We start from the raw sequence: 17576 nt of genomic DNA, 5'->3' as shown, positions 1-17576 counted from the left end.
TGTATTTGTGTTTTTCAGATTCTTTTCAATATTTTTCTATCATAAGTTTGTGTTACTGTTTTTGTAGTTGTATCTGGATGTGGCAGAGATGCAGAAGCGCTCATGGGCTGTAGTTTTTCCGATTGGCAAGACTGAAAACCCGGGTGCTGCCATGTGTAATCGGTTAGTGTGTCACCTCAGAAAGTTGAGGCGCTGATTGAAGTTCTGCCAGTGTTGCCTTAGGACTTTTCCAACCTTGCTAAGCATTCCTCACTTTGAGTACACTGTTACATATACAGTAGTTGTATTTACTGAAGAATTGTGAGCCGACACTTGCCAGACTTTAATCCATCCATCCATCACCCAATCTTAATGTTGTCCCATGAGGAGCGTAGGAGCTCGGGGCTAATAACTTCACACCAGGAAACTATTTGGTTCAGATTCTAGGCCACTATGGACATGGTGCTTTTATTACAATGAACTGGACTTCATTGAGTATTCAGACCAACAGTGAATGATATTGGTTAGCTGAGCAATTAACTTTCACATTATTATTATTATTTTTTATTTTTTTTATTTTTTTTTTTTTTCAGAAGGAAGTTCATTACCTTTGTTATTTACTGGCAGCTATACAGTGTACTGTATATGTTTTTTCTTTTGAAAAATTTGATTGTGATTTATAAAAATTAGAGGTATACATTTGGGTGCATAAGTGGCTGTGGAATTTCTGTGTGCCATGTTTTATGACTTACCCATTATTTTTACTATATCCATTTCTACTGTATTTTTGTTTATTCCAGTGCAGAAAATTAATACCAGTACAGTACTGTAGTTAGATACCAGAAATGAGTACAGTAAGCAAAGTTAATTTTCTGTATCGTTATGTACTGTAGCTATGTGGAATACTTGGATAACATCTTAAATTTTTTCTCACACAGATAAAGACGTGTCTGTAAAGTTCATATTAGTTTATTTTCTCAGAACAGATCGTAAGAAGGATCCCGTTCTGAAATGTCACATTATTTTTGCTATTATTCTCATTTATAATAAAGGTAATATATAAAAGGAAAATATTCCATTAGCAGCATCCCACACAAATTAATTAGAAGGATAATCTCAGTTTGTGTACTCTTTTCACCATAACATGGACAAGATTTTTGTTCCTTTGCTTTTTTTTTTTTTTCTTTCTTTTTTTTTTTTTTTTTTACATAACTCATTGTAGACTAAGACAATACTACAGCCTTGCATCGGTTCCACAGCACCTCTTTATGATGACCACAATATTTTGATGGTAATCTCGTGCTACATCTCAGCATTCAGGCCATAGATGGTAATTTTACACCTAGTGAAACAGAACAGGGTGTGGTATAGTAATGTACCAGTACTAGAAATTTCCATATTTTATATTTTTAAGGTTTTTGCATTTTGTGGGTCAGTTTCGAGCGTTTTGTATGTAGTGACATTTTAGCACTTGCTGATTCAACAATAATAGCCATTTGTACCATTTCAGGAAAAGACATCGTGTGTTGAAGATAACCAGTAGCGAGGCCAGTGAGATGCCTTTATCCTCCCATCCAACCCCAGAGATGGAAGCTGATTCCCTGGAGAATTATTTCACCAGCTATGAGGATGTGGAGGTTAGTTGCAAGCAGTACAGGTAGGGTATGTGTATGTAGTGAAGGAGGTAGCAGCATTTCATCTCCTCAGATCCACAAATTTATTGGTGAATGATGCATCTCAGGGTCATACCACAAGTGGCTTTTGCAGACTTCATAACATTCTTCAGCAATTTACTTTGTATATTGCACCTTGATATCCTCCCGTATGTTGTTGATGCAACCAGTGTCAGGGTTAAAAAAATATACCTGTACAGTATATAAAATGCCAAAGTGCGATATGTTTTATAATTGCTATGAAGGAGCTACAATGCCTACACAGTGACGTACCATATGCTCCTCAGACACAGATATATGCAGATGCTATCAACAAGAACAAAAATTTTTGCATATTGTTAACAGGGTCACACTTTCACAGATCCCCAGACTACATATATTTTATTATATATTTCTACTTTCACCATATATTTTCTATCAAGTGCCTCACATAATCATATATCTAATAGCAGCCCACTTTCCAAGTGTTATAAGCAATAGGCAGATACTTAGATTTCCATAAACCAGTTTTTGTCTTTTACAGTATATTACAGTATAGTGTATTATATCGCCTCAAGACAGTCTTATTTATTCCAGGAAGAACGTTAAAGCCTTAGATATATGTGGTAAGAGTATGCCACTTTCTCAAATCCGCCGACTACTGGTGAGTGTTTTAAGTAACCAGTGGACCTAGCCACGTTCACTGGGCATCTCTGCAGTGGGGATCTTTGGCCCCCTAGTGCTTTTGGTGCCATAAGCTGCCTGTGGTGGCCGGTTAAATTTCTTGGATACCCACTAAACCCTTCACATAAAAATAATCACTATGCAGCTTTATTGTAACAAAAATCAGTATGGAGTAAATGGGATGCTGTTGTATGCCATGAAGAGTATGTATGAGGGCGTTAGGGCAGCAGTGCTTGTCGGTGGTGAACTGAGTGAATTTTTCTATCTTCGATTGAAACAGGGATGTGTCATGTCTCCATGGTTACAATCTGTATATGGATGGGGTTATAAATGAGATGCAAGGTAGGGCAGTGGGTGTTGGAGCGACCCTAATGAGAGAGGGTAGCATTGGGAAAATCCTGTTCTGTTGTTTCCAAAAGATACTGTATTGTTAAGAGAAGACGAAGGGGAACTGCAAGGAATGGTAAATGAGTTTAGGAGTGTGTGTAAGAAATGGAATTTGAAGGTGAACGTAGAGAAGAATAAAGTTGTTGTCTTCTAGAGAAATGAATCACTGAATGCACAGTGAGGCTGGATTGTGAGGAAATGGAAAATGTAAGTGCATTTAAGTACTGTACTTGGGTAGTGTGATTAGTAAGGATGGAAGTTAGGGTGAAGTGCTTGAAAGCATACAACAAGAAAGAAAGGTTGCTGGTTCTTTGAAAGGAGTGATAAGAAATAGGGAAGTGAACATGGAAGTAAAAAAGTCGCTGCATGATATTACAGTGCAGCCTCGTTATACTATTGGGTTGCGTCAGGTGAAGGCCTACTGCATGATGAATTATCGTATAACGAGGTCAAAACAACATGGATTCAATGGGGTTAGTGAGGATGACCTCGACTGCGAAGCCTAAAATGACCAAAAAAAACTCTGGCACCCACCTGAAGTTTGTCTTATGCATGTACGTGTCATCACCAAGGGTCCCCCACTCCCTAGGATGGGGTACAATTGGAAGGCCTGGACGACCACTCCACAAAAAAAGATACAGTATCATCATCATCCGAACCTCCCTTCCCACCCTAGGGCAAGGTGAGGAGTAGCAACGTCCAGACAGCCTAAGTTTGCCTAATTCAGTGGGCCACTCTTCCATTCACTCACCATTCAAGCCCATGAAATCCTGGCTTCATCAGATAGGAAAAAAAAAATTCAACACGTTCTGTAGCTTCACATATACCTATCTGATAGAGTCAGTCCGAGCACTGTCACATTAAAAGGGTTGCCAAATCTCTGGCTATGCACTTCTCTGCACAAAATTCACCCAGCCAGCAATGTATCTTGTCAGTCCTTTAGCCTGACCAACTTCCATACCTCTCTTCCTCACACACTCATCCACCACATCCCTCCACTTTACTCAGTATCACTCACTACACTATTAAGTACAGTAAAATATAAATTTAACACGAGATAGGTTCCTCAAGAGGTCACCTAAAATTGAATTCGCGCAAAATCGAACTGTTGTTTTGATAAAAAAATATTGTTTGGTACCTGATAGTAGCACAGAATAGTAAAAGTGCTTTTATTCACTAATACAGTAATCTCTGTACTTTCCGGATGCCCATTTTCAGAACACCCCACTTACCGGACATTGTGGGCCTGGACCTTTTGAACCCAAAGATGGCCAAAAAATGAAAAAAATCCCCCCAAAAAACAAATTTTTCCCCACCCATAATTTGAAATTGTCGCACAGCACCGAACAGCTGTTACATCATGGACCCTTCACCCCTTCCTTCCTCCCCCCTCCCCTGTCAGGGTTGCCATTTGGTATTTTTCATTACCAAATGTGGGCCAATTTGGTAATGAAAAATTCGTTTGGTATTGAATCAGAATAATACAATGCCAAACGGATTTTTCACGTTTATGATGATACACAGGATGGAGATGGTGGATTGTCTGCTCTCTCTGATTAATCTGCTAGCCTACATGGCATGAAAATAATCAACATGCTGTTAATTATAAGGAGTGAATGATGAAGTAAAAGAGAGAGAGATTGTCCAGGTGCTTGAGGATGCAAAAGTGGATATATGTGGATTGACTGAAACTAAATGGAATGGTGAAAGGATGAGAGAATGGGAATACAGTGTAGGTATATGTGCGGGAGTCAGTGAGAATGAGAGGGCAAGAGAGGGAGTATGTCTGATGATAAGCAAGAAGTGGAAGGAGAATATAAGAGAGTATGGAACAGTGGGTGCAAGGATTGTATGGGTGAGGATGAAAGTAGGTATACAAGCTTGGGCGGTTGTATGCGTGTATGCTCCAACAGAGGATCGAGTGGCAAGAGTGAAAGATGAGTTTTGGGCGAGAGTAGAAGCATGTATGGACAAGTTTGAGAGGAGCGAGAGAGTGCTGTTGATTGGAGACATGAATGGCAAAGTTGGGAATGTACGAGTGGATGGAGTGGTTGGTCAGTGGGGTGTGCCAGCTGAAGTAGATGGGAATGGTAGTGCTTTGGTGGACATCTGTGCTGGTAAGGGGTTGGCAATAGCCAACACCTACTTTCGTCATAAGATGATCCACCGGTATACATGGAGAGTAATGAGGAGGATGGATGGTGAACTTGTTGAACGAAAGGCAATGATAGACTACGTGTGTGTGGATGAGCGAATGAGAAGACAAGTGTTGGATGCAAGGGGGTGGAGAGGGTGGGGGAATGGAGGTCTCGGACCATCACTTAGTGATGGCCAAGGTAGAGCTGCAAAGAAAGTGGTTGAGGAGACGAAGGGGAAGACAGGAGGAAGCAGCTCCTGTGAGAAGAGTGGAGAAATTGCAAGATAGTGAGAAAAGGACAGAGTATAAGAGCATAGTGGAAGAAAGATTGGGAAGGTATGAGCTAGAGCAGATGGAAGGGGTGGAAGACGTATGTAAGATATTCACGGAAGAGATAAAGCGCAGCGTGTGAGGCGGTTTGTGGAGTGAGGAGGAGATGCAAGGGGGTGCAAGGGACAGCATGGTGGAATGAAGAGGTGAAACGAGCTGTGGAACAAAAGAAGAAGGCATCTGGTGAATGGTTGGCGAGTAGAGGTAGGGAGAAGATGAGAGAGAGAAGTGAGAGGTTTATGTGTGCTGGAGAAGGGAGGTTAAGAGACTGGTGAAGGAGAGTAAGAAGAAAGTGGATGAAGAGTTTGTGAGGAATCTGAGTGTGAAATGGAGGGAGAGTAAGAAATTGTTTTGGAAGGAGGTAAAGAAAGTAAGGCAGTGTGAAAGGGGGAAATAGTAGGGGAGTGAAAGATAGGAATAATAGATTGTTGGTGGAGAAGAGAGAGAATTGAGGAGATGGAAGGAGCACTTTGAGGATTTGTTGAATGTAGAGAGTGAGAGCAGTGTGAGTATAAGTGGTTGGGGAATGGCTGGGAGAAGAAGAGGTGAGAGGAGGGAGGAAGAGATCAGTAGGTCGGAAGTAGTGGAAGCGATGAAGAAGATTAAGCTGGGAAAGGCCCCAGGAATTGATGGAGAGTGTGGTGAAATGCTTAGGTATGGGGGTGAGATTGTTGTGGAGTGGATATGGAAGTTGTGTAGATTGGCTTGGGAAGAGGGAAGGGTTCCAGAGGACTGGAAATCAGGTATAATTGTTCCTCTGTACAAAGGAAAAGGGGAGAGAGAAGTATGTGGTAACCATAGGGGTATTTGCCTTCTTAGTGTGACTGGTAAAATATTTGGTAGAATACTCATTGATAGGGTTAGGCATATGACAGAGGAGCTAGTGGGAGAAGAACAAGGGGGATTTAGGAAGGGAAAAGGGTGTGTAGATCAGATATTTGTTCTAAGATGTTTAGTGGAGAAGTATCTAGAGAAGGGAAGGAAAGTGTATGCTGCCTTCATGGACTTGGAGAAAGCTTATGACAGAATAGATAGGCAAGGTATGTGGAAGGTATTAAGAATATATGGAGTGGAGGAGAAATTGTTGAGTGCTGTGAAGAGTATGTACGAGGGAGCTAGAGCTACGGTGCGAGTGGATGGTGAGCTGAGTGAGTTCTTTGATCTCAATGTGGGACTGAAACAGGGGTGTGTGATGTCTCCATGGCTGTTTAATATATATATGAATGGGGTTGTAAAGGAGGTGCAAGGTAGGCCAGTGGATGTGGGGGTGGCCCTAATGAATGAGGGTGAGATTTGGAAGCTTCCGGTGTTGCTGTTTGCTGATGATACAGTATTGTTGAGTGAAGATGAATGGGAGTTGCAAGGTTTGGTGAATGAATTTGGGACAGTGTGTAGGAGGAGGAAGCTGAAAGTTTAATGTAAACAAACGTAAAGTTATGGTGTTTGAGAGGAATGAAGTCACAGAGTGTGCAGTGAGGTTGGATGGTGAGGATATGGAGAATGTGAGTGCATTCAAGTACTTGGGTAGTGTGATGAGTAAGGATGGAACTTTGGGGGATGAAGTACGTGAAAGGGTACAGCAGGGAAGAAAGGTTGTTGGTACACTGAAAGCAGTGATGAGAAATAGGGACGTGAGCATGGAAGTTAAGAAGTCACTGCATGATGGTATTGTGATCCCTACCCTGACGTATGGAAGCGAGGCGTGGACCTTGCAAGAGGGGAACAAGTCAAGAGTGAGAGCAGTGGAAATGAGTTACTTGAGAGGAGCATGTGGAGTGACGTTGAGGGACAGGTTGACGAATGAAGAAGTGAAGGAACGTTGTGGGGTAGATGTGGATGTGATTGAAAAGATTAGGAGAAATACACTGAGGTGGTTTGGACATGTGGAGAGAATGGAGGATGAAAGACTGACTAAGAGGGTGTATGTAGGTGAGGTGGAGGGAGGGAGAGGGAGGGATAGACCGAGGATGAGGTGGAGGGATGGAGTTGAGAGGTATATGAGGGAGGGGGGGATGAGTTGGGGGGAGGGGAGTCAAATGGTGGGTGACAGAGTGACTTGGAGGCATTTTGTCTGCGGCCACCCTTTGCGGGATTAGGGCGTCGGGCTATAGATAGATAGATAGATAGATTACATTCATTTACACTTGTATATATAATTAGTGAAGAATAAATGCTTCCTTTAAGAATTTGGTAATGAAAATTGAGGAGTTTGGTAATGTGACCGGTCAGATCTGGCAACCCTGTTCCCAGTTACTGCCTAACCTTTGTTCAGGGAAGACCTCCATCATAATCGATGCTGCATGTGCTCGTTTTTTGTGAATAAACAGTGAATAAACCGCAGGTACCACACCACTAGACCACATGGGAATTTACAGTGTTATGAAATTAGAATTTAGAGTGCAAAGGATTAAGTGTGGAGTGCAAAGTGGCGGTTGGAATGTCGGTTGAAACTGGTGTGGTTCAGTTAAGAAGAATGTGCAGTGTTAAACAATTATAACTCACAGTGCAAAGAATTAAGTGTAGCACAACACTGGATTACTGTATGTGCTTCAAGAGCATTTTCACAACTACCAGAGCCGTAGAGAGTTTGAGGAGGCGGCCACAGACGTGCTGTCAAGAACAGTACAGTACCCTGTATGCTGCTAGGCCTAAGTATTTTCCATACTTCTAATTCCTCATTCTCTGGTTCCTTTTCATTTATTTCATACTTTATGTCCATTATTGGTGTGAATAGGGTCTTAAATAGGTTTAAATAAGTACTATGCATGTCTGGTAGGGTGGCTTTCAAAGTTAGGCTGGGTTAGGGTTCATAAGTACCAGTCCAGCAGTCAGAGGCCCACTTTCCGGATGGTACCACTTTCCGGACATGCCTTTGGCTCTACTACATCAGACAGTGGAGGGATTACTGTAATTATGAAAAATGTACGTCAGAAAGATAAATTAGTGCCAGCCATTCCCTGCAGTTAAGTCAGGAGGTGAATGGCATCCTTATTATGTGGGTGGATGTGGCGTGTTTGCAGGAAGTCCGGTACAGGGGTGGATCAGCCAGAAAGATTGTTGGGAAGGACTGTTGCTATAAGTTGTTTTGGCAGGGGGGGACAGACGCATATGGAGGTGTTGGTGTGATGGTTGCGGAGAAATGGGTGGAATATGTTATGAATATTTTGAGAGTAAGTGATAGGATATTGGTAGTGAAAATTCTGTTGGGGAGAAAGATAGCTGTGATTATATCGGCATATGCTCCACAGGCAGGGTTGGATGAAGCAGAGAAAGATAGATTTTGGGATGATATAATACGTGTAGTGGGTGGTATGCGGGATGATGAGATAGTGATTTTGGGAGGGGACTTAAATGGTCATGTAGGTGAAGCAGCACAAGGTTATGAAGGAGTGCATGGGGGATGTGCGTATGGTCTAAGGAATGCAGAAGGGGAAAGGATACTCGAGTTTGGGGAGGTAACGGACATGATTGTGTGCAACACATATTTTAGGAAAAGAGACAGTAGGTTAATTACGTATGAGTCTGGGGGAAATAGCAGTCAGATAGATTATTTTCTGGTTAGGAGGCTGATAGGAGGTTAGTGAGGGATGTTAAAGTTATAGGAAGTGAGGGGTGTGTGCAGAAGCACAAACTATTGATTTGTGATATGGTGCTTAAAGAACAAGTGATGAAAAAGAGGACTTATGTACCTAGGAGGAAAATATGGAAGCTGAAAAACCAAGTAGTAAGGGATGCCTTCTGTAGCGAGTTGAGGAGAGTGGTGGCTGAACAGGGAGCTGTAGACAGAGGCGTTAATGAACGGTACAGAGCCCTCAAGAACAATTTCTTGAGAGTTACTGATGTAACATGCGGTTGGACAAGAGGACCACCAAGACATAAAGTAACTTGGTGGTGGGATGAGGGTGTAGAAGCTGCAGTTAAGGAGAAAAGAAGGCTTTTCCGGGAATGGAAGAAGGGTGGTAGCAAAGAGGAATATTTGGCTGCCAAGCGGAGGGCTAGAAGAGAGGTATACAGGGCAAAGTCTGAGTCACAGAGACTATTACTTGATAACCTAAATCATGGGGAAAGGAAAAATATGATATTTAGGGTGGCAGGTCAGGTGAAGAGGGATAATCGGGATATTATAGGTGAGCAGTGTGTGAAGAATGATGAAGGAAGGGTAGTGGTGAACAGTGAGGATATTAAAGATGCATGGAGAGAGCATTATAACTGGTGGTTGAATGAGGAATTTGACTGGGACAGGGAAGGTTTGGAGCCAGCAGATCCAGTGTCTGGCCCTTGGCCTTTGATTGATGCTGCTACTGTGAGTGAGGCAATAGGCAGGATGAAGGTGGGGAAGGCAGCAGGTGTGTCTGAGTTGACTGCCGAAATGTTGAAGGCTTCAGGCGATATTGGGGTGAGGTTAGTCACAGACTTGATAAATAGGATTAATGTATTTATGAGTGTTGTCCCAGATGATTGGCTGAAGAGTGTCATTGTAAATGTGTATAAAGGGAAGGGTGATGCCCTGGAAAGAGGAAATTATAGAGGTATAAAGCTTTTAGATCAGATAATGAAGGTAATGGAGAGAGTTTTAGAAGGTATGATTAGAGAAAGAGTGAATATTGATGAGATGCAGTTTGGGTTTATGCCAGGTAGGGGGACCACTGATTCTATATTCATTGTTCGACAGCTTCAGGAAAAATATATTGGTAGGAGAGGGGATCTTTAATTTGTTTTTGTTGATTTGGAAAAGGCCTTTGACAGAGTCCCTAGAGAGGTGGTGAAGTGGGCAATGAGAAAGCTTGGCTTGGAGGAGTGGCCGGTTAGGGTGGTTATGGCTATGTATGTGGGTGCTCACACCCAGGTAAGAGTGAATGGAGATTTGAGTGATGAGTTTTCCATGAATGTTGGTGTGCATCAGGGGTCAGTCTTGAGTCCCATGTTGTTTATCATGGTACTTGAAGCCCTTTCACGTGACTTTAGAAACGGACTCCCATGGGAGTTGTATGCTGATGATGTGGTGTTGATTGCAGAGAACGAAAGGGAGGTGGAGGAAAAGTTTAGGAAGTGGAGAGATGGTATGAGGCACAATGGCTTAAGGGTAAATGCAGATAAAACAAAGGTGATGATAACTAGGGTTGGTGGCGGTACTGTCAAAGACGAGGGAGAGTGGCCATGTGCAGTTTGCCACAAGGGCGTGAGAAGTAATTCCATCTTGTGCGGTGTTTGTGATATATGGGTGCATAAGAGATGTAGTGGTATCAGAGGTAGACTGCGAGATAATGCTTATTTTATTGTACGGTGTGTCGGGGTGAGCAGGTGGAGATTGTTAGATGTGAAAGGATTGAACTTGCTGGTGAATCTCTTGAGTGTGTGGAAGAGTTTTGTTATTTGGGAGACATGTTGTGTGCTGGAGGTGGGGCTGGAGCTAGCTCTGTGGCTAGGGTGAGAAGTGGTTGGAAGAAGTTCAGGTAGCTCTTGCCTCTCCTGACATTGAGAGGACTCTCCCTACGTGCTAAGGGGTCTTTGTATGCAGCATGTGTTAGGAGTGTAATGCTGTATGGTAGTGAGACCTGGGCAGTGGAGGAGGAAGATATTCGCCGGCTCAGACGTACAGAAATGACAGTGATTAGGTGGATGTGCAGTGTGTCCCTGCGTCCAAGGCCTGGAGGGGCTGGGTTTACGATGGAAGAGTTGAGAGGTAGGATGGGACTGGAGTGTATTGGTGTTGTGATGAGGAGAGGTAGATTGAGATGGTTTGGACATATGGAGAGGATGAGAGATGATAATAGGGTGAGGAAGGTGAGAGGTGTTAATATTGGGGGTGGGGTTATGAGGGGTAGACCGAGAAAGACATGGGATGAGATCATTAAGTGTGACCTCAGGGTTAAGGGACTGAACAGGGAGGCTGCAATGGATCGTGCAGTGTGGAGAGCCGCCATTAGGTGACCAAGGCCGACACATGCAAGCATGTTGGAGCCTTTAAAAACGAAAACGATGTATGAGTACACTTCTAGCTGCCTCACTTGAAATGCCATTACCACATTGCAGAACATCTAGCACCTTGATTTTCTGTTTCAGCATAATCAATTGCCTTGATTTCTTCATACCTGTATTTGGAGCAACTAAAGTACAATTGTGTTGCAACTTATGCGAGGGTTACGTTCTCAAGGCCTTGCAAAAGCCAAAACTCCCCACTTAACACTCCCTGAATTATTCCGAAGCTCTAAGAAAATAGATAAATAAATAAAATACAGTACACAGTAGCTAGATTCATATACAGTAGTGCACCAACTTTCGCTACAGCAGGATTCGCGGAATCCACTTTCGCGGCATGCACCAAATATTCCCTAACTTCCACTTTCGCTTGAAAAAAATCGATTTTCGCGCACAAATTTTGGGTTTGGGACAATATTTTGAACTTTGAATATCCTGCACCGCCCGCCCGCAACCCACCGTCATCTTGAATGACGTCATGTCAACACTCTGTCCACCCATTCCCGCCATTGTGTACGAGCGTGCTAGCTCCATTGTGTTGGATTCTCACGGTTCAATGGCCTCTACTATACCTGGTAGTGTGGGGAATGGGCCTGGTGGTGTGGGGGGAGAGCCTGGTGGTGTGGGGGGAGGGCCAGGAGGCAGTGGTGGTGATAAAAAGTGGCCGGAACATTCAAAGTCGGGAGGAAAGGCCAAGGCTAAAAGAGAGTATCGTGTTGGAGTGAAGAAACGGCAGTATAATAATGAAATGAAAAGGAAGATAGTTGAGCACATGGACAAGGGCACAAAAAACAGTGAAATCTGCCATATATTTAACATCCCAGAATCGACAGTGCGTAGTATGAGGAAACAGCATGGTGGTAGCGAGGCAGCAAGAGGTGGCGCCAATACGTCTGGCGTGGCTAAATAAGCCCGCCATGCGCCTTGGATACTTACCCCCAACATCCATTAAACACCTCAACCTGGTCTCTGTGGTATGTTTCTCCTCATATAATGTGTACTGTACAGTTTTTATTGTTTGTATCTCACAATGCAATGTACAATAGTGATTTGATGTACTGTATTGCAAGTGAAAATGAAAATCTGATGTTACTTTAGGATAACCGGGAACCAATTAGCCTTTTTGCCATAAAGACAATGCCCCAACTTTCGCTAATTCCACTTTCGCGCATTATTTTTGGACCCAATTAGGCGCGAAAATTGGTGCCCCACTGTATATATATATATATATATATATATATATATATATATATATATTTTAAGGAACTGAAACGTTTGGCATTTAGCAATGAATGTGGTGAAAGTGAAAGAAAAATTAAAAGTGCCATCCGACAAAAATCTAACGAGAAGAGGCTGTTTACAGATGGTACATGCAACAGTGTTCATGTGATGTGGTATTTAATTACGGTATTGTTATTTTATCAGTTCCAGAGAGGTTTTGAATTCTTTAGCAGGCCTGGCCTAACCCTACCCAGTGCAAGGCATGGGTGCTCAGCTCGATCACCACACAGTGCATTACCAGCCACCTGTTGTCAGAGCACAGTTTTGTTTGTAATTTATCAAAACATTTATCAAACATTTTGTTGCTGATTACAGTGTACTGTAGACAAATTTTGGTTTTAACAGATTCTAGAGCATGGTAATTTTCAGTACAGTACTAATATGAAATTAAAACATAATTCATAAATTGCAGAGATGTCTGTGAACAACAGCCTTCATCTGGTGCACAAGACTCTTGCATGGTTACCATAACAACCTCCCAAACCTCGCCACACATCACGACGGTGTGACAGTCCACCACAATAAACTGTGTGTATGTGTGCCCAGAAATGGCTCAGTGTTTGAATTTTTAACCTATGCTTGTACTTTGAAATTAAATATTAAAATGCTGTATTTATTTGTACAGTATTTTAAATCATGTATGGTCAGAATCACACAAGATATCCATGATGCATCAAATTTAACTCTCATAAAATTGGGAGGATTTGCTTTAAATTGAAAATATTTACCTAATTGTATGTGTTGTTTTAAATTGATAATTTAAAATCAGTTCTTGGTAAATCAATGTTCTGCTGTACTTGTGCTGTTATTTGGCATGAGAGATGGTGTTATAGTGGCCATTCATGCACAAAATAAAACGGAAGGCATTAATCACAGTCAGTGTAAACACTAGGTGGGCATCTTAACTCAGTCAGCTATGTAGAAGCCAAAAAAAAGGGATGATGGTTACACAAGGTTGACTTGGTTCCCAAGTCAGGTTTAAGTATTTCACACACACAAAAAAAAAACACTTCACTTAATATTGCACACTGCACTATTTGTTAAGCACTTGCTCTGTTATTTGGCAGTAACAATGGTGTTTCAGTGGCCTTTCATGCACAGACACCTGGCGGCCATTTTGGTTTGTGTGTGTCACCTCATCCGCCCGAGATTCTCAGAGGCAACCATCAAAAATATCATTGTAGCGAAATTGCAATTAATTTTTTAATGTTGTACTGAGTCAGGGTACAACTTTTTAATTATCATTGTAGCGGTTTATCACATAACGAGGCATTGTATAACAAGGCTGCACTAATTGTGATACCAACTCTAATGTATGGAAGCGAAGCTTGGAACTTGTTGGAAGGAGGGAAGTTAAGAGTGAGAGCAGTGGAAGTGAGTTGTTGGAGAGGAGTATGTGGAGTTGCACAGAGAGACAGACTGACAAATAAAGAAGTGAAAGAGTGTTGTTTTGTGGATGTGGCTGTCAGAAAGTTTTAGGAGAAATACAGTACACTGAGGTGGTTTTGCTATGTGGAGAGGATGGAGAGTGAGAGACCAACATGGAGAGTATGTGAGTGAGGTGTAGGGGAGGAGAGGGAGGGAGAGACAGGATGTGATGGAGGGATTGATGGAGAGGTATAGGAGAGGGGGGGGTGAGTTGCAGGGAGGGCAGCACAGTGGCAGGGGACAGGGCAACATGGAGATGATTCGTTTGTGGCCACTCCTTATGGGAGTAAGGTGTCTGGCTATAGATAAATAGAAAAATCAACCAGAATGTCAGAGTTAATGGGTTTCAATGATTTGTGCCCCCAGACTTTCCCCATGATGCCAGGAGTGTGTTAAAAAATTGTCAGCTAGATGTCTCCATTGGTTCCCCAGAGATATGCACATTCATCTTGGTTCCCCCGAGATATGCACATTCATCTTTTCAGCTTTATATATAGAAAAATAGATAGATACATGTAGTTAAATTTCTGTAACTTAACCATTTTATCTTTCATATTACACTACAGTATATTGTTGGTGTATTGGAGCATTAGTTTCCTGCAGTCCACTGGGTTCACTTCCAGTTGATATTGCAGTTACCGGTACTGCTGCTATTATTCATACCACCTCCATACAGTTGTATTTATCTAATGAAGAACCAAATGTAGTCAGACATCTGACAGTGTTCCATTTCTTTCTGTCCATCAGTATCTATATCTGTACCTGTCTGTCAGTGTATGTTTGTCTGTCTCTCAATCTGTCCATGTCTGTCTAATAATATTCCATTTTCTCAGATCCACAGATTAATGGTAAGCGATGCCCCACGGACACAAGCATACGCAGATGCCATCAGTAAAAACAAACATCTTTTTAATGGCAAGGTGGTTATGGATGTAGGAGCTGGCACAGGTGAGAGTTTGGCTCTAAAAAAAAGGGGGGGGGGTTGGGGGGAGTCTGCGTATGACACTTCTTGTCCACTCCACTGGGCTGATTCTCGTATGTTGTGGGGACAGCCCTAGTCAGCATTATCATTGTCTATCCTGCATCATTTATTCAATTAATTTTATTTCTTTAACTTTAAATAGTTTGTTTCAATTTTGCCTTGTATTCTAACTTGTTAGCTGTCATTCTATCAATCTTTTTCATGTTAGCTCTTATTCTGTCAGTCTTTTTTGTATTAGCTCTCATTGTACCAGTCTTTTTCTTGCTCTCTGGACTTTTCATCATCCTATCCTTTGGTGGGAAAACAGATCTGAATGATGATGATTCAAACCCTTTGAATATTATTCAGTATTTCATTGTGCTTTTGCCTGACTTACGAATATCTGACCTATTTCATCAAGCTTGTTTTTTTATTAGTTCTCCTTTCATGTTTTTCTCTTTTACATTCTGGACCCTACTTCACCCCATCCTTAGATGGGGAAAAAAAAGAGGTGGGATGATGATGATGATGATGATGATGAGTAATTAGTCAGCGAATGCATGGCCCACATACATTAATTATGCGTCTGTTGATAGTTTTCTGAGGTGTGCTGTATGTCTTCCTTAAATTTGTAGATCTAGTAGTTAGTGTACTTTAGTTGTAAAAAAGAGGTCAAGATAATGATGTTTATGATGATGATGATGATGATGATTTGTTCTTTGTATTGTAATTCAGAGTACTGTATATCAAAATTTATAAAAGGCATGTGACATTAACCAACATACTTTGTACATTTTCCAGGCATCCTCTCACTGTTCATGGCAGCAGCTGGGGCCAAGAAAGTGTACGCAGTTGAGGCAAGTGGAATGGCACCTCTCATTCAGAAAGTTTCAGTCGACAACAACTTCGCTGACATAATCCACGTCATTCATGATAAAGTAGAGAATGTGAAGCTCCCAGGTGATGAGAAAGTTGATGTGATAGTCTCAGAGTGGATGGGGTTCTATCTGCTTCATGAGTCAATGCTGAATTCGGTTATATATGCGAGGGACAACTTCCTTTCAGACTCGGGGACAATGTTTCCCTCAGAGGCGCGGATTTATGCCTGCCCTTGCTCGCTTCAAAGCCTGTATGAGGAACAAATAACCTTCTGGGATAATGTGTATGGGTTTAACATGTCCGCCGTGAAGGGCTTTGCACTTAAGTCCAAGACAACAAAACCTGAAGTATGGTTGGTATCGGAATCGGACCTTCTCGCAGAACCAGTTTGCATAAAGAGTTTCAGCCTGAAGTGGGTCCCAGGGGATGAGATCAAATTTTTTACCTCCACCACTTTTGTCGGCATTACCAGATCCGGGCCATACCAGGGACTTTGTTTGTGGTTCGAGTGTGACTTTGACGGGAGGGACTACGACGAGGATGGCAATGAGTTTGGGAGTTTGGTAACGCTGTCGACATCCCCGTTTAGCCCCCCAACACACTGGAAGCAAACTGTGATTGTGTTTGGATATGGAGCATCACAGTCACAGCCACATAACCTTGAGTGTGATGAAGAAAATGGTGCAAATGGTGTGGAAACTGACACACAGAATTCCAAAAACACTGAAGGTAATGAAAGCCAAACCAAACATGAAAGAGTGCAGAGAGAAAAGAAGGATGATTGTGAAAATAAAACTGAACAGAATAGTGCACAGAAGGTAAAAACAGATGCCAGTGACTCTGATAATGATGAAAACAAACAGAAAACCACAGAGGAGGGAAAAAGTAATATGATAAAGAGTGCAGGTGACTCCAAAGATGCCGAAAATGACAGTAGTGAGCACAGAAATGGAACTCTGACATCTGATAGTGTACAAGGTGACTGTGAGCACAAAGATAGCAGTGGTAGCCTAGAATACAGAAATAAAACACAAACATCAGATAGTATACCGGATGCTAGTGAAGACTCTAAGGAAGGGGAAACCCTGACAGACTTTAACAACCTTGTAGAAGAGGACGAGGTGGTTGGGTGGAAACTGGCGATGAGTCAGAGCGAGGAAAATGTTCGGCACTACACAATGACAGTCGAGATGCTTGACCCAGAGGAGTCGGAACACCCCATGTCCTGTCCCTGCCCAAACCCCCGTTGCCTTATTATTGCAAAAATGTTGGAACAGGAGATGGAGGATATGGAATTAATAGCTGAAGTTGATGATTGCATTAACTAAAATACTATACTTTGAGAAGGTTTGGCCATGCAGAGAGGATGGAGAATGAGAGACTGACTAATAGAATGTATGTGAGTGAGGTGGAGGGGGAGATGAAGCAGGAGATTAAGGCTGAGATGCAGGGATGGAGTGGAGAGTTATATGAGAGAGAGGGGGGGGGGGTGATTTTGGGGGAGGGCAACCAAGTGGCAGAGGACAGGGAGACGTGAAGGTGATTTTTTTGTGGCCACTCTTTATGGGATTAATACTTCTAGCAATAGATAGAGAGATCAGATGCTGGAGAAGGATGGCTTCTTATTGTGGCACTGATGTACCGGTGACAAGGCAACTTCATTGCCAAATATGACAAGTACCTGTATAAATATCTCTCACCCCCTTCCTTATCCCATGATAGGGGGTGATGATGCTATAGGCAGAGAGTAACTTCAGCCTGTAGTCCACATGCTTCACATGCAGGTGAGCCTGGGGCCACAGCACCATCATCATCAGGGATTGATGGCTAGTTTTTGTTAGTTATTAGTCTTGGGTCATGAGCACCAAGAATATAACAG

General features: G+C 42.4%; 1 protein-coding gene across 1 annotated transcript; it reads left to right on the top strand.

The window, feature by feature from the left end:
* Positions 1 to 1490: 1490 nt before the first annotated feature.
* Positions 1491 to 17078, top strand: Art8 (Arginine methyltransferase 8). The gene is made up of 4 exons (XM_080268288.1): positions 1491 to 1616; positions 14691 to 14805; positions 15620 to 16531; positions 16775 to 17078. Exons 1-4 carry the CDS (start codon positions 1536 to 1538, stop codon positions 17023 to 17025), a joined length of 1359 nt encoding a protein of 452 aa, XP_080124414.1. The 5' UTR covers positions 1491 to 1535; the 3' UTR covers positions 17026 to 17078.
* Positions 17079 to 17576: the final 498 nt, after the last annotated feature.

The sequence above is a fragment of the Coenobita brevimanus genome, chromosome 27 (genome assembly GCF_032717465.1).
Source record: "Coenobita brevimanus isolate Jiangsu-jjx chromosome 27, ASM3271746v2, whole genome shotgun sequence".
In the NCBI taxonomy this organism is placed as follows: domain Eukaryota; kingdom Metazoa; phylum Arthropoda; class Malacostraca; order Decapoda; family Coenobitidae; genus Coenobita; species Coenobita brevimanus.
The sequence above is the reverse complement of the archived record's forward strand: the minus strand, read 5'-3'. Positions and strand labels throughout refer to the sequence as shown.